We start from the raw sequence: 27,258 nt of genomic DNA, 5'->3' as shown, positions 1-27,258 counted from the left end.
ACTATTTAGTTTAGTGGTTTATTATCAGCTAAGGACTGATCAGTCTACAAATATTTCTCCTGAATCATTTTCATCTATTTATATATGTGACACAAAATAATAGGTACAGGTACTGTAGTGTTAAACTGACCCATTTCTGGAAATTTAATGGGCCTTTTAAAATTTGACAAGTATGTCAGACTTTGGATGCTCCAGAAGATTGATCACTGGCCATGGATTTGGCTGTTTGGAAACCTGTATTTACATAATCAAGTTACATGTAAAGTTAAACAAGGAACCGCAATGTGTGGCATTATCCGCAACCCCCGCAGTTGGTATAAAAACCAAACACATCAAGGTTAAAGTAACAATTATTCAAGTATAACTTTAATTGTATGCAGGTATTGTAAAACTGAAGAAAAAACAGCAGGTAACAAAAAGAAACTGTAATTTGGTATTTTTGATCAAGTGTCCATAGTAACAGAAAAAATTCCTAAAACTTGAAAGGTCGTAAAAGGCACAACTAAGGCACTTGCAACGTCTGATGACTATAACTTCAAAACCATTCAATGCAGCTTCTTAAAACTTTCTGCATACATCAGACAAGTGCCCTAGTTGTGTCTTTAGTTATTGTGGACCTTCTATTTTTAGCCCACCATCATCACATAGTGGGCTATTCAAATCAATTTTCGGCTGTGGTCCGTCCGTTAACATTTCTTGTTACTGCTATTTCTCAAAAAGGGCTGAAGGGATCTTTCTCAAATTTCATATGTAGATTACCCTAAGACCCTCGTTGTGCATATTGCATTTTGGGCAGCCATCTTGGATTTTGATGGTTAAAGTTTGTTACCGCTATTTCCCAGAAAGTGCTGTAAGGATCTCTCTCAAATTTCACATGTAGGTTCCCCTAGGGCCCTAGTCGTGCATATTACATTTTGGGACTAATCGGACAACAAGATGGCCGCCAGACAGCCATCTTGGATTTTGTAAGTTAAAATTTGTTAAAGCTATTTCTCAGAAAATACTGAAAAGATCTGTCTCAAATTTCATTTGCAGGTTCCTCTATGGTCCTAGTCGTGCATATTGCATTTTTGGGCCGATCGGTCAACAAGATGGCTGACTTGACGCCATCTTGGATTTTGGTAGTTGAAATTTGTTATCACTTATTAAATATTTCTCAGAAAGTACTGGAAGGATCCCTTTCAAATTTCACATGTAGGTTCCCCTAGGGCCCTAGTTGTGCTTATTGCTTTTTGGGACTGATCGGTCAACAAAATGGCCACCTGGCAGCCATCTTTGATTTTGATAGTAAGAGCTTCTTACCGCTATTTCTCAAAAGTACTGAAAGGATCTGTCTCAAATTTCATATGTAGGTTCTCCTAGGGCCCTAGTTGTGCAAATTGTATTTTGTAACTGATCAGTCCACAAGATGGCTGACAAGCTGCCATCTGGGATTTTGACTGCTTTTTCTCAGAAATTACTGATATTCCGCAATAGCAAAAGTTACAACTAGGGCACTTGTCTGATGTATACAGAAAGTTTCAAGGAGCTGCATAAACGGTTTTTGAGTTGTAGCCAAGAAAAGAATCTCAGACGGGTGGACGGACGGAGCCCAAATTAATATTCCCAGCAAACGAGTTTTGCGATGGATAAAAATGAAAACAAAAAAACTACACACAATGTAATAAATTCAATGACTGATTTTAACCAATACATATACATTAAATCAAGCTTTAATTTATATTTTCCAAAGGTTCACCAGAACAGTTTAAGTACTAATAACAAAATGTGCTAACCATTCAAATGGTCTGTACCAATTGTAAAGTTAAAACATTTAGTTTTCTGTAATAACAGTCAAACTACATGTTATGGAACTGTTGTAAGGATTACATTAGTAAGTTAAGAATATTACGTGCAAAGTTTTACCATGACTTAAAGAAAACAGGAAAATTTACATGTTCAGAAGTAACAGAAACACTAAAAGAAACAATAAATTGAAAATAATTTTGGAGGCATTTAAACATTCAAGTATTTTAACAAATGTATAAAAAAGCAATTTGTGTAAAAGTTAATCACAGATATACATGTAGCACAAGGAAATCCAGTTTCTATGGGCAGACTATGTGATTATTCATGTTCCAATTTAAAATATAACAGAATTTTTTGTTGAGGAAGCAACCTAGCAAAGTCCAAGTTCAAACTGTTTACTTGTTTTTACACTGTCAATTGGCTCTGCAACAGATTGTCTTTGTCAAATCCAGCATTTCCAATGTACCGTAGATTCTTATAAATTACTGGAGTTCAATTAACTACATGTAATTATTAGAAGTACTTGACATTACTTCTGGTTCTCCGCTGGCTCTGCAAAGAAGAATTGAAACTTGATTAGTCAAATATATGTGTTGAGCAAAATATTTGCTTTTAGTAATCAGTTATGATTGTTTATTTAAACATCGAAACAATGAAAAATTAATGAAACTGAAAGCAAAAATGCTAGTCTATTTAAAACAAGAAACATAAATTAAAGTACCTCATAAGATCATGTACATGTATACGTATCATTCCTTTGATAGGTGTCGGATAATTATTGAAAGAAGAAATCAAACTACAAAATAAAAAAAAATAAGATTTACAAGATGTCTATGAATACAATAGGACATAAAAAAATCATCCCAAATCCATGCATACATGCATTCTGTTACTTAATGCAGTTGATAAAAAGGTCCAGACTTACCCGCCTTTGACCGACAGACTGCTTATTAAAAGATTCCTTCCTTTTTTGTCGTCTTTCTCTATCTTTCTCCTTCTTTTGTTTCTTGTAAACTAAAGACTCTTCATAACTTACAGGTTTAGCTCTTCTGCATTTTCTTTTAGTATTCAGTTTATCTGGACTTTTCTGAAATGTGAAATATTACATTTTGATATAGCCATAAATTGTGCAAACAAAACCTTATATAATCCTTTTTAAATGATACTTGTTTGGCATTGTTGAATAAATAATTGTCAAGAGCTTTTCACACATTTGACAAATAGGACTGGGGAATAAAAATGTACTTGCACAAACTTACATGCTGTATCTCAGATACTTGTACGGTGGTGGTGAATTTGTTGGTAGAGGAATAATCTTCTGCAATATCCAAAAGGTAATCAGCCACGTTAAAGTCGCTCAGTGTCACATCTGTGTATCTGTGTAACTCCTTGTCAACTGATTCTACAGGCTTGGTGTCATCATCTATAACAAAATAAGAATAGTTTGTCTGCATGTAATAACTAACAATATAATTAAATATGTTCACAAGTAAATGTTTGTGAAATGGACCAATTATCATAAAATTTTGGCATTGAAAAATAAATTACAACTTTTTTCACACATCTGATTGATTGTATACTACATTTGTATTGATAGTTACAGTATTTGACACATTATAAGGGCCCCTGTCCTTATAAGCGCCCTTCCCTTTGGAGGCCTCAATTGTTGCTGGTGGAGTAAAGCAACTTTTGTCTGAACTAATCAAATCACTTTTACAGTAGTGTGTTTACCATATAATGCGAATGCTCCTATCTAAAAAATAATTTCATCAAATCCTTGGTGGTAATGAATTGTATTAGTTAAACTTATATGACAATGTCTCGGGTAGGAGTACAGCGTACATATTGTACCTGCTGAATGGTATTGCTATATGATTTGGAATTTCAACTGTTTCAATTAAAATACTTTTTTCTGTATTTTATGTTTGCACTGACATTTAATGGAAACACATGCCTGTGCAAGCATGAGGCATGGGTTCATACTGCCTAGTGTCGATCAGTCAATTGTCCCTTTAAGCACCCTTCATTTTTCAAATTTTTAATTGCTCTGGGCGCTTATTAGGTCAAATACGATATTATTATATGACCCCTATCATCTATGACCTCAAAAGAATTGTTTGTTTCAAACTTTTATCCCAACATGACTTAAGTTGTCCTCATCAACTTAAAACATGATTTCACCATTTGAAAAATTTTAACACATTTGGCCACAATGACCTTGAGAAAAGACAACTGATCCCACATGGAATTTGAACTGGCAACCCAGAGGAGGAGGGATTGTAGTAATGTGTTGGGTGGTACTGGTAATATATCATGACATATCTTAACCACTTAGCCACTGCTGCCCCTGTGGCCTGAGCATTTGAGATTACATGAACTGTTTTGGAATGGGACAAAAAAGTTATGATGATCAGACAGTTGATACTGTATTCGACCCAATAAGCACCCATGTCCCTATAAGCGCCCCTCCCACTTTTGAGGCCTAAATTTCAATTGCCGGGACAGAAGACCAAAACTTTCAAAATTGTATAGATTTGCAACAATTTTGTCTCATTAAGCACCTTTGCATTTTTTTCAATTTTTAAATGCCCTGGGCGTTTATTGGGTCAAATACGGTATGTAAAATTTACAAGCACTTAGATGTATTGGGGCTTACCAATCATTTGAAGAATATCAAGTGGAAAAGTATCTTGACTTCCAGGTTTCACCTCAAATACATTTAATGGATCATTTAACAGAGGAGTCAGAGGTATATCAAAATTTTGTACAGATGGCCTGAAAAAAATATTATCAAGTTTAAAATAAAGACACATTAAAGAATTCATGCACATAATTTCCGAATTTAATCCACAGAAGACAAAATGAAAAATTTCAGCAAAATTTTAAGATAAAACATTGTTTTACAATTAATGGTTAGTATTCTAGATCTATACAGTAATGTTCTGAAACCTTTTGCATCTATATAGTGCATTTCAAGTTGCTGGGTTGTTTTTTTTTGTATAGAAAAATTATAGTTTTATTATCATTTTTCACTATACTTGTCCTGAAACTCAAAGTTACAAGTTATCTCCAAGGTAAGGGAGAATCATTAGAAATAATTTACAGATATTTGGCTATAGCATATAATGCTACTTACCAATTAACATTCCTGTTAATCAGGCTTGGTGTCTGGTAAGGCATTTGGTTTCTTTCACTGATATTTATTTTCGGAGTTGAAGGTTGGCTGTAGCTCATGTTAATCAGTTTGACATTCCTTATTCTTGGTGTGTGTAGTAATGAACGGGTATATTTGCGGAACCCTTGACCTTCTGTTATTCCATAACTGGAAGAATTCACAGTGCATATAACTGGCTCAAATTGCTTAGCAGGGGATCGGTTCTTGTAAACCGGTGATGAACCTTTGGGTGAAGCTGGCATTTTAAAAGTCTGGCAAAGTGGTGTTCTTGGCACAGATACAACATAATTCTGTGACGTAGACTGGAAATCCAATCGTCTCATTAACTGGTCACGTTTCTTTCTCATTTCATTTTCATAGATTTCCTGAAAAATATCATCATTAAACTGACGAGGGACCCAAGAATTAATATTACAGTTCCCATTGTCATTCTGAACCTAGATCCTTTTGTCCATAGATCATTCATAAGACATTTTAGGAGTCAAAAATAAGATTTTTTAGAAATTAAAAAAAAAAACCACCTTCAGTGTTAATCAATTGTGAATTGACTTCTTGATAGAAATGACATATGATATGCGAAGATGTAAACTGTTACCAATTCTCAAGTCCCTGCATTTTGAGCACTGGCATTTTAAATCAATCAATCAATACAGTTTAGTCGTTCATAAATTCTCTAACAGTTTTGCCTATCAACATTTTTTATCTGTTCAAAACTGATTATCTGATAGTAACGTATGGACGAAATTGACTTTTCTGCAGTTTTCAATATCATGTAACCGCAACTTTCTACACTGTATGACGACTAAAGAGATTGTATTTTTTTATTTTACCTGAAAAGTATTATCAATATCCATCCCAGTAAACGATTCCAAGTCATTGTTTGAAAGAGTGTTTAAGTAATATTTAGGAGGATGCGTCTTCATCTTAGAATCTCCAACCTGAGTTGGTCGTCTGCCAAACCGAAAAGGGGATGCACTTCCGGTACTAAAAGAAACGATTGCGGGAATATTTGAAAATACGGATTTCATCAAATATGTTAAGATGGCATTTGCTTCTTCAAAATTTGTTTTTAAAGATTCTATTTAATAAATAAAACCACTGGAAGGTTTTGTCAATGTTCAAATTGTTCTTTAGAAGAGTACTGCAGTAAACAAATCTGCATGTAGCGCACTGTAATAAATCAGCACGGTCTGGTGACCATTTAAAATGATGACTATTGTGTATTCTATTTTCCTTAATGATATGAATTGATGCATATTTTAACTGAATCTTTCTTGATTAATATCTACCAATACTGTTGAATATCCGTTGAGCAGGTGCGTGGTGGAGGAAATTTATCCGGTGTTCTTGTTGGTTTTATTTTTATTTGTCCAGTGTAAACTTCCGGTTAGCCACGGAGCTACTTTTGCTTTTGGTTTCAGCAGGTAAATTTTATTGTTATCGGTCTTTTAACGTTTGCAAAACGTTTTAAGCGACAACGACTTATGTAAGCTAGTACATCGTTTTTATTTTACCAACATAGATCGATATGGCAGTCAGATCAAGATGTGAAACGCATTTTGGTCCTCTGTTTGTAAATCGTAGTTGTTAGTGATCACAGCATAAGTTAGACGCATCAGTGGCACCACGGTGACGGTACATGCAAAAGCTTACTTTTAAATTTGTTTATACGTTTATTTATTTTTAAGTGACTTTTGATTTCAGACTAGAAAAGGGTTTGACGACGTTCTTAGCATAATCCCGGTAAATGAAAACTCCAAAACAGAAGAATGTCAAATCACAAAAACAGAATAAAGGACGACTCAACGGAAAGAGCCAGAAGGAGGATAAGCTTTCTGTTACAGACAAAAGGTAATTTACATATAATGTAACCTATTTTATCACACACAAAGAATAATTTTAGTACTCAATTGGACTCAAAAACAATTTTGTCGTTTGGCTATACACGTACCTAACTCATCTTTATAATTCATATTTCAGTTTGTTCATATCAAATAGTAGAATGTATGCTCATTTACTTTTGTTCTTTTCATTGCATGATATTATTCATATTAACTCACCATTGTTGACGTTGTACCATTAGTCTGAGACTACTATTGATGTATCTTCTTCAATTACTGGTTGTAATAGGTATGGCTGCTCAGATGGTTCCTGCATTGTAGCTGAGATAATTTGTTCCAGATGTCTATGACACAGTTATCTTTTAGTTCAGGCACTAGTCTAGCTGCAATATTGTAGCTCAAAAGACTTTATGACAGAAAATGGTGTCGTCTTTAGAGCTACAATTGGTGCCTATTACTGCTAATGGAGCAAAGTAATGATTATGCAAACCATTATAAAACGTTTGTTTGCATTTTTATTGTGCTTGTTTGATATCGCTTACCTACTAGGCAATAAAACTGAACCACATAAAACATTAAATTTTCATCGGGGCATTTTTTTTTTTACATAATACATATTAAGGTCTTTCTGAAGGGAATTTATACGGCATGTCCACAAATTGTGAATTTGACGTCTTGTGAGCGGTACGGTAGATATTAAGAATGGTAGTTATGTTTGTTTTGGACAAAAATAATATGTAAATGCATGTATAGGCATAAAATAATTGGAAACCTACAAAAAAGTATAGATAACTATGCCCGAGTGATTTTCGGAGGCAGTACTCCACTACGACACATAGGGACCAATTCGTACCCATCCAAAAGGTATAATAGGCCGGGTACGTATATATTCGTTCTAGCACTAGTCTTGTGGCGCAGCTTTGTACATTTTGAAGGGTTATTCTGTCTTTCTTGAACAGTGGAAACCAGACTGAAGCACAGTATTCCAGATGTGGTCTTACTAGGGATTTGTACAAATTTAGAAAGATCTCCTTGTCCATATAGATTCAGATGAAGGTTTTAAAAATGAGACCGATGATTCTGTGTGCTTCCGTCGCCTGTACATTGACATGCTCTGTAAATTTCAACTTTCAAAGTTTACACCCAAGTTTAATTTTTGGGTTGTTGTCTCGCTGCCTCCTGGGATCGAATAGAGATGGTCAGATGTATTATTTCCCTAATGAATTTGCATATATTTGCATTTTTCCTTATTAAGTGGTATTTGCCACTTAATGGTCCAGTTGTTGACCTTGTTGAGATCTTCCTGCATGGATACGATGGAGTTTGGTGTAAAAAAAATTCCAAAAAGTTTTACATCATCGGCAAACATTTTGATGTTGTTGATGATTTCTTCTGGAAGGTCATTAACATACATAGATGAGAAACAAGATGTGCCTCGAAACGCTGCCTCGGGGTACTCCACTTGATGCATGGATTGACCTTGAACTGTTGCCGTTGATCACTACTCTCTGTCCATGCCTTGAAGAAAATCATTGATCCATTTCCTGATGTTACCTCCTATGCCATATCCTTTTACCTTTTCCATCAGCCTTTTATGTGGAACGGTGTTAAGCTTTGCTAAAGTCAAGGTACACAACATCCACCTGATTACCGTTGTCGATGGTTTCGGTCCAACTTTCAGTGATCTCTAATAATTGTAAATTACATGAGCGCTTTTTTCTAAAGCCGTACTGTTTGTCGGATAATAAGTTGTTGTTCCTCTTATGGTTAACAACTTTGTTATGAATGATCCTTTGTAGTAGTTTGTTAATTACAGATGTCAGACTTATGGGTCTATAGTTGGAACACCTCTGCTAAACACCTTTCTTAAAGATTGGTGTGATGTTGACTTGTTTCCGGTTAGATGGTAGTGCGCCTTCTTCTAGTGATAAGCTGAAGAGTATGTGTAAAGGTAAAAGTAGTATGTTGATTGTGTCTCGGATGAATATTGTCAGGCCCTGAAGATTTGGATCCATCCATTGCTTTTACCGCGTTGACTATCTCATTTTCTGTGATTGGCTCATCTACTAGGACATGTTCTAGGTGTTCAAATGTACGCACATTTTTCAATTTGATTTTATTTATTAATCTATTATATATACCAGGTATATATATATTTACATACACATCACATGCCTATACATGTACTTATACATATATCTATATCTACACAATAACCATATTACTATTAACAGGTTGTTTAAGTTTGTCATTGACCCTTTCAGTGCCGAATTAAGATATAAATTTCCAGTCAAAATATTTCAATACAATATCCTTCCTCTAGAGTATATTAAAACTACAATGATTGAATCTCCCTACCTCCTTTCCCCTCCCCTCTCTAAGCCTCTTTTGCTGTGTATCTCTAAATACAGTATTTTATTTCTTTTTGTAAATTTTTTCTTGTTTCTCCAAGTGTTTGCTCGTGTGTATCTGAGTGTGACTTGTGTGTGAATGAAGGTGAGAGACAGTGTGTATGTGTGAGTGAAAGTGTGTTAAGGTGTGTATGAGAGTGTGTATAACGGTGTATGTGTACGTTTATGACAGGCAATAATGATGATGATGGTTGATGATATGACGATAAGGATGATGATGATTTTGATGGTAATATTTCTGATTATCTCAGATAATGATAATGATATTCATGAGGATAATGATAAGATGCTGATAATGATGATGATGATAAAAATGATAAGATATTGCTACCGATGATGTTAATGATGATGATGAAGATAAGATGTTGATAATGATGATGATGATAATGATGATGATAATGATGATTGATGACAAATGATTGCTTTTTGTTTTATACTACATGTATATATAAATGCTTTGAAAAATAAACAATTACAAAAAAAAATGTTCTAGATGTTTAGGTCTAAATGATGGTATTTCACTTTCTGTCTCTTGTGTATACATGCTGGTGAAAAATGATGCCAGTTGCATCTGCTTTTCCCTGGTCATTCTTTGATAAATTTCCTCCTTCATTGAGTACATTGGCAACTTATGCTCTAGTTTTGGTCTTTGATCTTATATACTTTAAATACAGAGTATTTTTGTTTTTGGATCACTCTTAATGTTCTTTGCAATGTCTTTCTCCTTATTGAAAGCTCCTCACAAGGTTAGTGGCCTGTCCTCACAAGGTTAGTGGCCTAATCATTTCTGCTTCAGGGATGACATGAGAGATACATATGACACAGAACTAAGTTTGGTCCTGGGACTTGTAACATTCAGTGTCTATTTCACCACTCTATACCCATCTCTACCGGGCGGAGACTCAGGTAAATTCTATATATCATAGTATTTTCTGAATACTGCTCCAACTACCTTCTTCATAGAGAGAATTAGCTTTATATTAATCCCCACGCTTCAAAGCATTTTATCAACTGTTATGCTAAAAAAATCATCATGTAAAATTAATTTTAAGGAAATTGCAAGGGAAACAATTTGCATATAACACATCAATTTCAATATACCAAAAGGACATGTGTTAAGGAAGATTTAACTGTTGATTAGTCCTATCATCCAGTCACAAAAGTCATAAAATATATTAATTACTGATATAGTAGATTTATATTGAATAAAGATTTTTAACAATAAAACAAACTCTTTTTTTTTTAAATTACAGGGGAACTAATTGCAGCTGCACAAGAACTTGGGGTAGGTATGATTTCTGGAACATAGGACTTAAGAATTTTTTCACTGAAATTATTAATTATCATAAACAGCCTGTCAAATTACATAGAGCTCCAAGTGGTACAAATGATATGAAGATGTCAGATGATATATGATAATGATTATGATAAACTGATGAGTCTTGAACCAGTAACTTTTCAGTTTTTATCTGGTTTAAAGGCAAGTGCAATAAGCTGTGCTGTCAAATCATATGGTGTTACACTGCAATGTATTTAGAAAGTGATAATTTTACTTCTTGGGATAGAAATCCTACAGCTTTTACCATTTTGTATTTAATCACATTAAAACCATATGTTGATGGGTTCTCTGCTGTCTTGGTTTGGAAAGAGTAGGTCGTAAGACTAGTATGTTTAAATATACAATGTGCTTATTAATTTTGTCTATACAGGTTGCCCATCCTCCCGGCTATCCTGTATTTACCATGCTTGCCTGGTTGGCTATAAAACTTGTACCAGGTGAAAGTGTTGCATGGAAAGTCAATCTACAAACCTCTATGTTTGGTGGGATGGCTATAGTCTTTCTAGCGCTCACTGTTCTAAGGTACACAGTTCTTTTATATTCTGACTTTAATTTAATTACTTTTTAAGTTTGAATCTGAATGAAAATTGTATGTTCTTAATTGTTTAAGTTTTGCTTCTAAGCAGTGAAATCCATTCTTTTTGTAGAAGATGTTGGGTATATCTCATCAACATATAAATAGATCTGAAGTCTTCTATTTCCAAGACTGGATCAGTTCATGTTAAAATTCAGGGATCAAGCATGCTTTCTGAATCTGAAATTATAAATTCAAAATGCCATGATAGGTAGCACAGACCAGTGTGTTTCTCAGTTTGTAAAAAGTGTATCTAGTATTCAACACTGCAATATAGGCCTACTACTTGAAATTTCAAATTCTATTACTATCAGAACCAAAGGTTAGCTGACCTGAGCTGATGTGGTATATTTGGTCTCCGTCAAAAATCGCCTCCTATTGCCGATATATCGATCTTTTCGGTATGATTTTTGTACTGTGTATTCTTGAAGTCTTATAGTGTGCTAAAGTGCTTATATGCAGTGTTGAGTTTGATGTATTTGCACACATTAAAGGAAAAAGACATTTGGAGAAGACCAGATCTCACCATGGTTCAGTGAGCACGACACTGTCCACTATCAGCCATATGCCACACACATAGGAACAGGTAGTCTCACCTGTGCACCTGTGTACCGTATATACCATTGTATGAACTCTCGCTTATACTGTGACAAGTGTATTGTTTAATTGTGCACATTAACTTTGTGGATATCATAATCATGTCTCATACTACCAGAAGTTCGAGTTTCGGTGGCAGCAGAGGTAATAAAGTGGCATCTACCGGACGATCTAGTGACGTCACAAAAGAGAAATCACACTTGTCTTCGGATGAAAAACTTGACAGTATTTTTGACATGGTTACGGCACTCAAGGAAGATATGAGAGATCAAATGATAAGTCTGAAAGAAGATATTAAGAAGGAAAACAGAGAACTTGTAGAAAGACTGGAGGGTCGTGTTTTTGACCTTGAGGAGCAGAACGATGATTTGAAACAGACAGTGACCAGATTAGAGAAAAATCTGGCAGATGCGGATGATAGAATATATGAGCTGGAAAACATTTGGATGAAATTAATCATACTCTCCTCTATAAGTATTTGAATAATAATTAAATAACCAGAAGTCTGGTTGATGATATCCAAATTCAATATGTGAAACTTGCTAAAACATGAAATTGTATTTTCAGACTGACCAGGCGGCCATCAGCCGCTGTCCTAGCTGTAGGTATGTGGGGTTGGTGCAAACTTACCTGGGCATGGTCCATCACAGCTGAAGTCTTCGCCCTCAACAACCTGTTCGTAGCTCTGCTCATGTTCGTGGCATTAAAGTTTGAGGATGCTGAAAATCAGTCACAAATCAAGGTATTGTATACATAGAATCTGCCTAGAGACCGCCTCTGTTTAAGAACATCTGTTTAATAAGATCACTTTCTTGGGGGTCCAAATAGTCAGTGTTTAAAGTCTTTGTACCATGGTATTTATAGAAAGGCTATACTGTGCACATAATCAATCTATGTATAATATATAGATACTCTCATTGCTCATAGTACTTTGATCTGTAATTTAAATGTGCTTAGAAATAGGAAGTATATCTTGTGATAAAAAGTATACAATTTTGGAATAGAAAATTTATAGAATTTCATATAAGATTGGATGTCTTTTTAAAAAGGATAGCAAAATAAAAAAAACACACATCATAGCAATATGATTTTACGTAATCATGTTATTACTGTTGTACATGTACTTGTTTTCAGATGTCCTTTGTTGGATCGTTTGTATGTGGTCTTTCCTTGTGTAACCAGCATACAATGGTTGTGTATGTGTTTTGTCTGGCTATCTGGGTCCTTTATACTCTCCACAAAAACAAGGTAAAGGTTTTAATGTAAACAGGTAACATTTAGTTGTTTTTTTTTTTGCTTTCATGCAGTGCTCTAGCAATGTGTGAAAAGATGGAAATGGTGGTAGTTACAGTAGGTCAAGTTACATATTTAGTATCTACAGTTATCATGACTAATGAAATATGTTTAGATGTAGATTACTGATAACAAAAAAGGGATATTTGTTTTAAAATATTACATATAACTTGTCCAAACCAGCCATTGTTTAATCTGGATACCTGTCTATTCCTGCATCATTGAATAACATTTTATTTCAATATTCATGTGTACATTCTGTATATACCAAAATAAAACTACAATTTCCTTATCTTGGGGTAATGAAGGGATGATTTAATGTGTGAGAAGGATAGTCATAACAAATATGATACCAGTATGTTGATTAAATTATCTATGAAATTCAAGACCTTAGAAATGAATGGTTTTATTTTCGTTTATTTTAGATTCTGTCATTCAGTGTATTAGTGAAGATCGGCTTGTCCTTTTTGACTGGACTTTTGCCCTATTTCTACCTACCTCTGTCAAGCTGGTTCTTAAGGTCAAGATGGACCTGGGGTGACCAGCGGTCATTTTCTGGGTTACTCACTCATTTACTGAGGAGGGAGTATGGCACATTTGACCTGGTAAGCTGATGAAAAAAATCAAGAACTATTTACCTTTTTCAATTTTAATCAACTGTTTAGTTTCATACAGGTCATGAGAAATATATATATGTATGTATATATGCTACATGTATTTATAAGTAATTGTAAATTGTATTACAGTGTATACATTATCATGTATTATAAAAAGTGAAAAGAAAATATATTTTAAGAATTTAAATTCAACTGAAAATGTATACCCTGGTGTGTCAACAAAAATACTTTGCCTTTAAAATTAAAGCAGTTTTGTGATAATGATATCTTGGAGATTGAAATTGATATGATTTTAAATTCTATCTTCCTGTTGATAGGGTAAGGGAGAAACAGGACAAGGATTGATGTTTGGTCTACGGTAAGTCAAACTGTAAAAAAATAGAATTTAAAAAAGATTCAAGCAGAAATTTTTCAGCTGTGTTGTGTAATGACCTCACTATGAAATAGAAAGGAGTGGGGATTTGGTTTTGGTCATTAACAGCCAAGGTCATTTAAGGATCTGCTAGGTTAGATGATAAATGGAAGCCAGAGTACCCAGAGAAAAAAAAAACACAGACCAGCTGTCAGTACCTGGCAACTGGCCCACATAGGATTTGAACTTGTTACCCAGAGGTGGAGGGGTTGATTATGGAAACATTTTTGGACATCTTAACCACTCTGGCCACTGCAGCCCCTAGGGAAGGGGAAGGGTGTCAAGAGGGCATCCCCATCCTGTCAGAATTTCTTTTTGAGACAGGAGTATGATTTATGTATTACTGGTATTTCTGTTCGTATATGAAGATTGACTTACAATATTTTGCTCACAGTACTTGTTTGTTCTACTTGACCAGAGCCTACCTTGACCACATCCTAAGTGACTTTACTGTGGTCATCTGTGTGCTGTTTCTCCTCGGACTGGCTGTAATTGTCAACAGGTAACAGTTATATTTCGCATTTATAATCAACCTTGCATAGTTAACAATATACCCAAGTATTCAAAATATTTAAACTACACAAATATTAATCATTTTCTGGACAATTCAATTTAGAAAAAAATGTGTGTTTTTTTTTTGTTTTTGTTTTTTTTTGCATTTCTTTTATTTATAAAAATAAATTGTTGTAGAAGAAAATTGGATAAGTAACCTAGAACTTGTTATTGTAGAATAAAAGATTACTGAAAAAACCTTTTACAGAGACTATCATTAATGACATTCTGTCTTTGCTTGTTTTTAGGGTAGATATTAATTGTATGAAAATTATATCATTTTCTGAGAAAAAATGATGTTATGCTAAGAATAGGTAAGCATAAAAATCCCTACCTCCAACAGTATTTTGTAAAAATCAGAATCAAGTAAACAAACTTTATTTTTGTATATTTCCATTCTACTTTCAGTTTCATGTTTAATCTATGTTAAACTAGATGGGCAATATCAGGCTATGAACTCCCATCTGGCCAAATGTATGAATATTTAACTTTTCTGTCGCGCCACTGACAATGTCTACAATGTATGATTACGCCTATACATAACGGTCAAATATTTTAGCATGAAAAACAAAATAGCATGTATTGAAAAATATTGCATAATTTTCATCTTTTCGCTTGTTTCAAACCGTTTTGTGTTAAACTATATTCGGAAATTAATGCTATGGTTGTTTCGTTTATTGAACTTGATGACATCAACACTAATGCAAGTGGGGATTTAAAAAGAAAAACATGTATAGTTTTCAATTTAAATTATCGTAATGGAAATATAAGTAATCAACTTCAACCAGATTGGACATACAGTAGATATGAATCCCATCCGTCAGAAAGATAAATATCCATGGCGCCCGTTTGGGCACCATTCTATTTATTTTTCTTCCGCTTGCGCTAGTTTTTTTACAATCACAAATGTAGTATGAGACACAAGTACATCTGGGTGACATTGGTGACTGTATAAAGTTTAAAGCACTAAAAAGGTTCGAAAGATGTAAAGTTGAGTTGCTACAAATTAATTAAGTTGTACATGAGGATGTATTGATTTGAATTTTAGGCACCTAAGGACAACAGAGAGATCCCTTACTGTTTTCTTCACAATGATGACAGTTTACCTGTTGTTCTTCTCATGGAGAGCAAATCTCGACCTGAACAATCCTCTCTATCTGGGTGTGGTAGGTATCTTTACTAACACATATTGTAAATGTTGGCATTCGCTAAGGTCCAGTATTATGCTATAACTGACTCCTTGAACAAGATTATCATTTTTCTTCTCAATACTTTCAGATAACGTGGGCTGTATGAAAATTCAACTGTTTATTTGTTTGTACATCGATGTTCATATGTAAATATATTGATGGGTGGTGTGATGGTTATGGTAACATATATGATTTTTACAGAGGGGTCCAATTACCTGATTGGGTATGAATAAGTAAGGGATCACTTGCCTGGTTTCCTCTCCTACCCTTAAATGCCTTTATATGGGACACCAAGAGTGAATACAAGTTGACAGAACACGTTTCACAAAGTCATCAGTAAGCATCATTTTATTGAAATGTTACAGACACTAAACCTGTGAATACTTTCAGGAATAAGTTTTCTGGTTTGACAGGTGGAACGGTTTTGGATGCAGAGTGATATGGTTCTCGTTACCATAGCAGCAGTGACTTACAGTGACATCATGAGGTAAGTCAATATAGACCTCGTGTGTTAAGTTTTGACCAGTAGCATTGTTAAAACTTTTACAGAATTTTATCATTATCTCATAAATTCTGGTACATAGACTTTCTTTCCAATTAACATGCATTAAAAAGTGCTAAAATCTACCTACCAGGATGGAATATAATGCTTTCTACCACAATAGGCGGTGTTATTCAACTCTCAGGGTATCAAATAAACGATGCAGCTGTTGATTAACAATTTGTTTATACAACACGTGGTATAAACTCTGTACGCATTCTGATTGGCGGACATGATGAACTTTGACCGAACTACATCTTTCTTAGTGTTGTGTCATCATTTGTCAACGTCATCAATAATCGAGTGACATGCTATGCTGTGATCGATGCTTGGCGCCAAAACTGCTATTGGATAGCGTACTTATCCTCGTCTTATTTTTATCAGCTAAAAGCAGATAATTGTGGTAGAAACAGGTCACATGACTCGTGGTTGTTGGATATGGAATTTATTCCACACTCGTAAGTTATTTTTTAAAAGTTACAAAAGACACTCGCTAAAGCTCGTATCTTTTGTAACTTTTAAAAAATAACTCACTTGTGTGGAATAAATTCCATATCCAACAGCCACTCGTTGTGTAACCTCTATTTACTTGTCCAGTAAATTCACTTACTCATTTTCAATTGTTATTGCTTTGATATTTCTATTTAACCATTCAGTTTGGATTTTTATTTGAAATGATCGGTTTCTTTAATTTAATTGCGATGGCAAACATGTCGTTGTTTCAGCTTCTTCCTTCAGATAAAAATGACTTTCATCAATTACACTAGACCTGATTTACTTGTGGCTATTCTTGTGTCCGTTTTCCAATTGGTAAGTTAGACAAATTTATGAATTATTCTAGCTATCTTTTTATCCTCTAAATCCTAAAATGATTTAATGAGCTGACAGTAATCTGTAAACGTGGATGTTTTCTCTAAGTGATCTGGTTTCAAACTATTTGTGGTAGGATGATTTTCACACTATGCATCTAAAGGTTAAACATGTCAAAAATTGATTTTGTCTTTATTAATTTAGCATGTGTATATATTCATGGAGACTTGATGAAAAAGCAACAAGTGAAAAATAATTCTGTGAATGATATAGCTTACTTCAAACTTCCTGCTTGCAATTTTATTTCTTTAAAACTCATAATTAGACTTACAATGTTGTAGGTGATTCACTGTTCACCTTTCAATTTCTCAGAATTTAAGAAAAAAATATTTGACTAAACCTTATATTTTCTAGATGATATCCTTTTAATTTACCTTTAACTGCCATTGAATGTGTAGGTAGACTTAAGTTTTCAAGCACCTTTTTTTTTTAATTTCATCACTATAGCAACGCCATTATAATTTGAGTGACCAGAGTGGGAACTTGGTCATCCGTGAGATGGGAGTGGACATTCTGAATACCATGCCTAAAAATGCCATCATATTGACCAAGGGGGACCTTCCTTCAAACACCTTTAGGTAGTTAGATCATTCATAAAAGAGGAGTGTCAATATGGGTCCTGAGTTGGCCATCACCAATAAATATTATACATTGTATTTTGTTTACAGATTCCTGTGGGTTAGGATATTATGAATTGACATATGATTAAGGTCAGGTCAGAGTCTCGGAAAATTGACCCTCCTGTTTGTACAAGATACTAATAAAGTTGTATATACAAGATGTTAAGTTGTACATACAGGATACTAACTTGTAAGTACATGATATTATTAAAGTTGTACGTACAAGATACTATCTTCTATGTACAAGATACTAAGTGGTAAGTACAAGATACTAAGTTGTACGTACAAGATACTAAGTGGTAAGTACAAGATACTAAGTTGTACGCACAAGATACTAAGTACTAACTGTAAGTACAAGATACTAAGTTGTAAGTACAAGATACTAAGTTGTAAGTACAAGATACTAAGTTGTAAGTACAAGATATAAGTTGTAAGTACAAGATACTAGTTGTAAGTACAAGATACTAGTTGTAAGTACAAGATACTAACTTGTAAGTAAAAGATACTAAGTTGTAAGTACAAGATATTATTAAAGTTGTACGTACAAGATACTATCTTCTTCTACGTACAAGATTCTAACTTGTATGTACAACTTAGTATCTTGCACATACAAGATATCAAGTTGTATGCACATGATACCAGGGGTAACAACTTATACGTACATGTACAAGATAAATAAAATTTTATAGTGGCCCTAATACGCTGCGGTAGACAAGGACTTTTCCCCTTTTATTGATTTTTTTGTGTAAGAAGAATTTGACTAATGGCTGTAATTTAATTTGTTTTGTTTATTTGGTATGTCTAAGCTACTTAGCTGAAGATGATATTGCCAATACTATTAAGATAAAAATTACCAATTGTTGAAGACTAGGAATACATTGAATAAGACTGAATATCTATACAGATGTTATTTTTCCTTACAGATATTTACATTTGTGTGAGAAACTTAGACCTGACATTCAAATATTTGATCAAGAGGTAAGGGTATGACACTGCTTAATCTTTGTTCCACTGAATTTAAGAGTCTAGATTTCAATTACTTGATTAATTGCTAAGCTAAATATTTTAATTATCTCCCTTTGAAGTTATCCCTTTTGATAGATCTTTCATGGCCTTTTCAACACAGATATTGACATACGATTGGTCAGTTTCCATGCTAGGATGGACAATGCCCGGAATCACTTTTCCTGGTGATATGTTTCATCTGACCAATGGCCGAAGGAGGGATGGCCGGATTTCTTTCACCTTTGAGAGGTTTCTTGATGTGAACTATGACAAGTGGGTATCAAACTTAGCATGTGTTCTATAACAGTTAGATCTCATATGGTTCAAGATAAGAACTTTATGAAGTGTAAATAAAAAAACATAGCTTTTACAAATCTTGTCTCTGGTCCCTACGGAGGGGCCCAGTAAGGAATTAAAAAATTGCTACTAAGTTTTGTTTAGATTGTTACCTTTGGCCAAAAATATTCTTGTAGAAGGGGAAAGCTAAAGTCTAAAGCTTGGCTCTGACCCCCTAAAGCAGGAGCAGTGGGGTCCCAATATTAATATTAAAATCAATGAAGAAATAAAAAAAAAACTGAACCTGTATACAGAACATCACTTGGCTTAACAAACCAGCCGGGCAATACTGACCTTGACTCCTTGTATAGTTGTATTTTATGCTTCTCTTTCCATTGTTTAGATTTATGTTCACAGTAATTTATTTAATACTTCACAGACAATATTTCTTCACGTGAATTTCACATGAACTGGGGCCAAAAAATGAATGTCACATGAAAATTAACACATAAATTTCACACAAAATTCATTTGAAAGGGTCTTCATGTGAAATTCATGTGAAAAAATATTGCCTGTGTATGTACATGTAGTTATGATTCCTTTCTCTCTCCTTCAGAGCCCCAATATTTGCATGTATTGGAATACAGGATCATGAGAACTCCTGGCAGAATGGTTATACAACAGTTCCCTATGGAGTGTGCAGTCAGTTTGTGAAGAAAGGAACACATGTAGACTTTGCCTCACATATTATCTCAGTTAGGAACATCGCCCAGAACTGGACACACCCACCGGGAGGGTAAGCTGGGTTTTCTTAACTTTTAACAGGATATAAAGTGTCCCAAAAACCCTTTATACCCATTTGCATTGAATTTGAAAGATTTATAAAAACATTGATGCCCATCTTAGATTCTCCAGAGAAATTCAAACCCATATTGCACATGTCAATAAGTGTACCACTAGCCATAGTGCAGTTTCAAAACAATCGGCCTATTGGTTTGTGAGGAAATCTATGGAAACCAATTGTGAGCAGAAACAATGATTACTAGGCCTCAAGCCTCTCTTATATGGGGCCCTAATAACATATTTATGTTTATTTAGGTTAAACTAATGATTTGAAAAGAGATGATATTTTATAGGTATTATATTTTAAAAGTGTATTTCTCCTTTACAGGTTTCCGGAAACTTCCTGGGAACGGGTGGCAACTGATGAAATGTGGAATGCTAAGTGAGTAGGATATATAAAAACTATAATACTGTGATTGTTTTAATTTGTGTGAGGTTTAATTTATTAACTCATCAGGTGTATATTGTATGCATTATGTTAATTTCATAAAATATGCTTATTAAGTTTGTCTTTTCTATACATATGTATATCTGTTCCATTGTTACAAAAGGAAGCAATTTGCATTAGAGGAATTTTCAAATTATGTGTAATAAATTATAAAATGATTGCTTTACATCAATTTAGAAGTATGTGACATAGCAACATGTGTGCTGAAAGTTGAATCGTCAATGGTGTGTCACTAAGAAATATATCTGTGAACACTCGACTTTGTCATACAATGCAGATGTAGGATTTATTGATAAAAATTGATGTTTAAGTGTTTAACTTGTTGTGTTTACACAGAATCAGCATGGCCTACTTCCTCTATGACAGATCCCAGGCATCAGACCATGAACAAGAGAGCAGACAAGCTCTACTAATGTCCTACCAGGTATGAGGAATAAAACCACTAAAATCAGTCTGGAGACATCTTTGATCTTTATACTTTTCCTTCCTTTGTGACTGTACAAAATATAGGTCTTATGCAGGCAAAACGCTAGTGGAATTTGCAGTCCTCTAAGTTAATCATAATTGAATTCTTAGATGTTTTATAATATTAGTGACACAGTTAAGATCAATGTCTTTTTTATAGTCAATACTGAAAAAAAGTGTTTCTAATGTGAACTGCTTGAAAACATATAAAAAAGGTTTTTTAATTTTTGAAATATATCGGTATGTCTTATCTTATTTCAGAATTTTATTTGATAAACATGTGTATAATTTCTGCTGCATTCTATCAGTAACACTTTTATGATTCTCAACATCACTGCATGGACACATTTTAGGATCACTTAACACATTCTAGGATCACTTGACCCATTCTAGGTCACTTGACAATTCTAGGTCACTTGACACATTCTAGGATCACTTGACACATTCTATGATCACTTTACACATTCTATCACTTGACCATTCTAGATCACTTGACCATCACACTTGACCTACCATCCTATGATCACTTTACACATTCTATGATCACACTTATGACACATTCTAGTCACTTGACCATTCTAGATCACTTGATCACATTTTCACTTGACAATCTAGGATACACTTGATCACTTGACACATTCTATGATCACTTTACACATTCTATGATCACTTTACACATTCTAGATCACTTGACCCATTCTAGATCACTTGACCATTCAAGGTCACTTGACACGTTCTAGGATCACTTGACACATTCTAGGTCACTTGACACATTCTAAGATCACTTGACACATCCCAGGATCACTTGACACATCCCAGGATCACTTGACCCATTCTATGATCACTTGACCCATTCTAGGTCACTTGACCATTCTAGGTCACTTAACCATTTTAGGTCACTACATATTCTAGGTCACTTGACACATTCTAGTCACTTGACGGTCTAGGTCACTTGACCATTCAAGATCAATTGACATAGGTCACTTTACCCATTATAAGTCACTCAACACATTCTAGAATCATTTGACACATTCCAGGATCACTTGACACATTGTATGATCACTCGACCAATTCTAGGTCCCTTGACACATTCTAGGTCACTTGACATATTCTAGGTCACTTGACACATTCTATGATCACTTGACACATTCTAGGTCACTCGACACATTCTAGGTCACTTGACACATTCTTTGATCACTTGACACATTTTAAGTAACTTTACCATTCTTGGTCACTTGACACATTCTAGGTCACTTGACACATTCTAGATCACTCGACAAATTCTAGATCACCTGACCCGTTCTAGGTCACTTGACACATTCTAGGTCACTCGACACATTCTAGGTCACTTGACACATTCTAGGTCACTTGATACATTCTAGGTCACTTGACACATTCCAGGTCACTTGACCCATTATAAGTCACTCAACACATTCTATGATCACTTGACACATTCTAGGTCACATGATACATTCTAGGTCACTTGACACATTCTAGGTCACTATCCATTATGTCATCAACACATTCTATGATCACTTGACACATTCTAGTCATTGACACATTCTAGGTCACTTACACATTCTAAGTCACTTGACACATTCTAGGATCACTTACACATTCTAGGATCACTTGACCATTCTAGGTCACTTGACAATTAGTCACTTACATTCTAGATCACTTGACACATTCCAGGATCACTTGACACATTCTACTTGTAGGTCACTTGACACATCCTATGATCACTTTACACATTCTATGATCACTTTACACATTCTATGATCACTTTACACATTCTATGATCACTTTTCACATTCTAGATCACTTGACAAATTCTAGATCACTTGACCCGTTCTAGGTCACTTGACACATTCTAGGTCACTCGACACATTCTAGGTCACTTGACACATTCTAGGTCACTCAATACATTCTACATGTAGGTCACTTGACCCATCCTATGATCACTTCACACATTCTATGATCACTTTACACATTCTATGATCACTTTACACATTCTATGATCACTTTTCACATCCTATGATCACTTCACACATTCTATGATCACTTTTCACATTCTATGATCACTCGACACATTCTATGATCATTTGACCCATTCTAGGATCACTTGACACATTCCAGGATCACTTGACCCGTTCTAGGTTCAAGAAGACAAATGATTTGTATGATGCATTGTGGTTTCTAAGTGGTATTAAAAAGTAAATGTTTTATTAGTTATACTATATTACTTCACAATATTATTCTCTGGAAAATGGGAAAATATGAAAAAGGGAAAATGCTATCTATTTTTTTAATTTTCCTTTGCCAGCTGGAATGGAATAATATGTCAGAGCTAAAAACCTGAAAAAATGTATATATAAGTTGCATATATGTAAGTATATATATTGTATGTAAATTTTGGTTTAACAGCTATACACACATGCAATAGAGACCAACCCAGGGTATCCAGCTTACTGGCACAAAAACTACGCCTTAGCCTGTGAGAAAATGCTACATATACCAAGTAACTATGATAAACAGGAGTTAACACGAAATGTTGTCCAGCACTTCGAGAAGTTCCTAAAACGTGAGCCAAATGACCCAGACAAAAAACCGATCCTTCAAGTCATCGAAACATTTAAACAGAGGCTGCAGTCTTGACAACGATATGTTTATAATTTCTAATGCATAATAATGCTTTGTTTATATTTTTTTAAACAAAGACACATCCATGTTTACCAAACATATTATCTATAATTGTCTAGATTCATCTTTATATATTGTTTGTGATTAATTTTTGTTACTATAAAGGTTTTATAAATATTTTTGTTTTTTGAGCTTTTGATTATTTTTGGTATACATTCATACAATGATAATTTATAATACCAGTTGTGTTTCTACTAATGTTTATGTTGTATGATAAGTACAGAGGACATCTATCTACAGATTTGAGAGTCACTGGTGTGAACCCCTGTATATGTAGTTTTCTCTTCTGATTAGAAAACCCTCGTCCGTCTCATTTACGGGCTTTTTACCCCATTTATTGTCCAGTTGAATGTATTTGTTATTTTGTCTTGTGTGATGTTATATTGTTGCGATAGAGAAAGGGATTATAAACTATAATGATCTTGTCAATAGATTTCTGTGAAGTTCTCAAAACATTTTACACCACAGACAATATGTGATAAAAAGATGTAATATATGTTATTTAACACGCTTTATAGATTTTTATGGGAACATGCTTATTAAGGTAGGTCCATACTTTTGAAAATCGCGCCAATTCATATGACGCTATACCAGAAGTTGCAGAGGTTGTTTTGAATTCCAGAATGGTTTCCGATACGCCACGACATCACACTTGGATATTTTTTCAATAGGTGAAAATTGTCTACATATAATATTGAATGTTTAAAATCATTAAATAAATCAAATAAAAGCAGTGAAGTGAAAATTATATGCTATCTCTGAGGTTTTTGCGGTCCCTGTCGTAAATGGGAATGGATTTTTAAACACCGGAAGTGCCGTTCGTCGCTATAAATCATAAGACAGGACCCTGCCGGACGGAAATTCCGGAATTCTAAAAAAATCGCATACGGATTTCCTTTAAACACACAATTTGGAGAAAATCATAAAAACAAACAGACATAAACCAGATATAATATCACAAAAACGTATGAACTGATGTGGAATGTTTTTTTTGAGGCATGATTTTCAAAAAATAGTCAAATATAACCGATCTTAGCACTTGATGAAATGGGGGTAGGGTTGCGAGTTACAAACTTCAAGCTTACAAAATTGTGAAATTTTGATCGAGGACCCCATGTTGTTATATGATATTTAAAAAACATATTACCTTGGGCATATCATATACAAATATTGTGAAATTGACATGGGTTTTCATTTCCTTTTTATCCTATTCATTGATATTTTACGGGCGAAAATATGGCAAAACATGGTAATTACGTATAGAAACGATCCTGGGAAATAACAAAAATTAGTTAGCATTTGTAAAAATAAAATAGTTTTGTATATTGTTCTATCATAAGAAATTTAGGACAAAACTCAACAGGATCGAGACTACATTCACCCTCATATTACAGAAAACATAATTTTATGAATTTTTCTATTTTTGGTCAGCAAATTTGCATGGATGGTATATTTCAAGCTCAAATATCTCAAAAAGTAGTTCGAGAACACCCATTTATCTTTACAGATTTGAAATCTACATGAAAAATGCAAGAAAATAAGACCTGTTAGAAAAAAATGACATGGGTTTTTCCAAAAGTATGGAGCTACCTTAAGATGTAAGTACAGTATGAAAGATTTTACTTTTAGATAAATGATGTTGAATAGACCATGCTGTAAATGTTGATAGTTGTATTGGATAGAAACAATGGCCTATTATAAGCAGTGTGCCATAGATGTATATATATTTATATTTTTTTATATAAAATGATTGACTGTGTGAAGGTTGTTTGTGTTTTTGTTTTTATTTCAAAGCGGACGTATTGGATGCCCTAGGTACAACATAATGCAAGGTTACACAGTCGTATTTGACTTAACTGTTTGGACATTTTAACCTGCTGTAGTGAAATGAGGTATTGGATTCTTAGTTTAACTATTTGTACTCATTTTACTGCACAACTAATGAACTTCATTATTTTAAGCAATTCTGCCAAAGTTAATTTTAGGTTCTTAAATATGCCTTTGTAATTAAAAGTAAAACCTAAGTAGGTGTTGTAATTCTCAACATGTGGGTAATTTTTAGTGATGAATCACATGACAAAAGCTCTTCTTGATTTGTAAGTATGAAAATTATGGCACATAAAACTAAATGAAAAGTACATTTGATGAAAGGGAAATTTTTTATGCCATAGTGCAGTGTCTGTTGTCAACTATCTCCTTTAAACTATAATTTAAACTATAATAAAGCCTCATTAACCTTAATATGATGTGACCATAGCAAAACATGGATTTTGAGTTACCCAAACAACTACCAATAATCTATATATAGCTAGCTTAAATGGGAAAGATTAATGGACAAAATACTTTAAAATATTCAGTTTTCAAGGTTATAGAGTTTAAGTCAATGATGTTTCATTATAAAAGGCTCAGAGACCTGATACATAAATCATTTGTAGTCTTGTCATGTAGATCTACTTTGTATTGATGAAGGACTGGATGACGTCAACCTTGACCTTCATTCAAGTTCATAGTAAAATGGCAAATTCAGTCAATTCTGTCTAAATGACCACATCTGTGTGAAAACCACCACTTAAGGGTCCCAAATGGTCATTTATAACTCAGTTTGACATGTGTATAAGGCAAAAAAAAAAAAATAATGTCTGTTTAGGGTAACCCCCGACCCTAAATCCACCCCCCCCCCACTTTTCTAGGAAAAAAATTAATTAAAAGTCAGGTTTTTGATCGCAGACTTGGTTTGGCCATTATTTCAGAGTGAAAGACACTAAAAAAAAACCTTCCAACCTACCGACCCTATTTTTTTTGCGCCAATGTAACCCTAAACAGACATATTTTTTTTGTTTGGCCTAAAGACCACCATGAGATGAACACTTCTCCTTTGTCCCATGGGTGGTCTTTATAAATTAGACTGTAGTCTTAAGCAAGGCCTCTATGCCCGATATAGTCTGGCTTTAAGGTTTCTAAGATTAAAAGTTCCAAATTCAATATACCTGCATGATTCAGGCCTGATATCAAGTATATTTGTCACGTCTATATAGAGAAGATGAAAATGTAAATTGTTTACAATGTTGGACAGATAACAAGTCATACTCAGCAAATCTATTACAAGAGGCCCATGGGCCTTAACGGTCACCTGAGTTAGAATATATAATGAAACAAATAATAAAACAATTGAAAGACATAAAAACACTACATGCTCTATAAATTTGACCTTTTTAGACTATGAAGAGTATTTGCTTCCATCAAACCTGTGAACTTAGAGGTATTTTTTTAAAATTTGAATCCATTTGACCCTGTTTGGTCCTGCCCCTCTGGTCCCCCAGGGGGTCATCGAGGACGGATATGGATGTTAAAATGCTATATCTTAGCTAATAATTCTAATCAAGTTTGACTAATTTCCTACGAAAATTGGGCAAATAATGTTCACAAATATGTTTTTCCTATATAAACTAAAGTAAAACTTGACCCCTCCCCCAGGGGGTAACGTAAGACCCCCAAGGTCATATAATTCACAGTTTTTATAAAACACCTGAAGACCTTTCCATCTATAATTATTTGATTCTACTATATCCAGAATTTTAGAAGATTTTTTGAAGTTTTAGCCTATTTGACCCTTTTTTTGCCCCGCCCCTCTACCCCAGGGGGTTGGCCAGGACCAATGTAGATATATTAAAATTGCTATCTCAGGCTAATAATTCTAACCA

General features: G+C 34.1%; 2 protein-coding genes across 3 annotated transcripts; one reads left to right on the top strand and one right to left on the bottom strand.

The window, feature by feature from the left end:
* Positions 1 to 1,654: 1,654 nt before the first annotated feature.
* On the bottom strand, positions 1,655 to 5,953 carry LOC138317955 (uncharacterized). The gene is made up of 6 exons (XM_069259938.1): positions 5,794 to 5,953; positions 4,925 to 5,328; positions 4,445 to 4,563; positions 3,048 to 3,211; positions 2,714 to 2,875; positions 1,655 to 2,340 (listed from the first exon to the last, which is right to left on the bottom strand). The coding sequence occupies exons 1-6, from the start codon at positions 5,884 to 5,886 to the stop codon at positions 2,302 to 2,304; spliced, it is 981 nt and encodes a 326-aa protein (XP_069116039.1). The 5' UTR covers positions 5,887 to 5,953; the 3' UTR covers positions 1,655 to 2,301.
* A 298-nt stretch (positions 5,954 to 6,251) lies between these two features.
* On the top strand, positions 6,252 to 25,316 carry LOC138317958 (protein O-mannosyl-transferase TMEM260-like). 2 transcript variants are annotated; one of them, XM_069259941.1, is made up of 20 exons: positions 6,252 to 6,387; positions 6,668 to 6,814; positions 10,012 to 10,121; positions 10,469 to 10,500; positions 10,925 to 11,076; positions 12,293 to 12,467; positions 12,860 to 12,973; positions 13,444 to 13,623; positions 13,953 to 13,993; positions 14,466 to 14,549; positions 15,648 to 15,765; positions 16,203 to 16,276; positions 17,056 to 17,140; positions 17,648 to 17,778; positions 18,744 to 18,798; positions 18,947 to 19,098; positions 19,718 to 19,897; positions 20,273 to 20,326; positions 20,729 to 20,816; positions 23,282 to 25,316. In XM_069259941.1, exons 2-20 carry the CDS (start codon positions 6,711 to 6,713, stop codon positions 23,510 to 23,512), a joined length of 2,160 nt encoding a protein of 719 aa, XP_069116042.1. In that variant the 5' UTR covers positions 6,252 to 6,387; positions 6,668 to 6,710; the 3' UTR covers positions 23,513 to 25,316. The 2 variants fall into 2 exon arrangements, with proteins under 2 accessions (XP_069116042.1, XP_069116043.1); XM_069259942.1 differs by lacking the exon at positions 6,252 to 6,387 and adding an exon at positions 6,422 to 6,449.
* The last annotated feature ends 1,942 nt before the right edge of the window (positions 25,317 to 27,258 follow it).

The sequence above is a fragment of the Argopecten irradians genome, chromosome 3, assembly GCF_041381155.1.
Source record: "Argopecten irradians isolate NY chromosome 3, Ai_NY, whole genome shotgun sequence".
In the NCBI taxonomy this organism is placed as follows: Eukaryota; Metazoa; Mollusca; class Bivalvia; order Pectinida; family Pectinidae; genus Argopecten; species Argopecten irradians.
Note: the sequence above shows the minus strand (reverse complement) of the source record. Positions and strands in the feature narration are given on the sequence as shown.

Coding starts and splice junctions, on each gene's coding strand:
- LOC138317958 (XM_069259941.1), top strand. CDS start 6,711: ATGAAAACTCCAAAACAGAAGAATGTCAAATCACAAAAACAGAATAAA. Junction 15,766..16,202: donor ATCCTCTCTATCTGGGTGTG/GTAGGTATCTTT, acceptor CTGGTTTGACAG/GTGGAACGGTTTTGGATGCA. Junction 17,141..17,647: donor TTGTGTCCGTTTTCCAATTG/GTAAGTTAGACA, acceptor TCATCACTATAG/CAACGCCATTATAATTTGAG.
- LOC138317955 (XM_069259938.1), bottom strand. CDS start 5,886: ATGAAGACGCATCCTCCTAAATATTACTTAAACACTCTTTCAAACAAT. Junction 4,564..4,924: donor ATTAACAGGAATGTTAATTG/GTAAGTAGCATT, acceptor TATTTTTTTCAG/GCCATCTGTACAAAATTTTG. Junction 2,876..3,047: donor AAGTATCTGAGATACAGCAT/GTAAGTTTGTGC, acceptor TTCACATTTCAG/AAAAGTCCAGATAAACTGAA.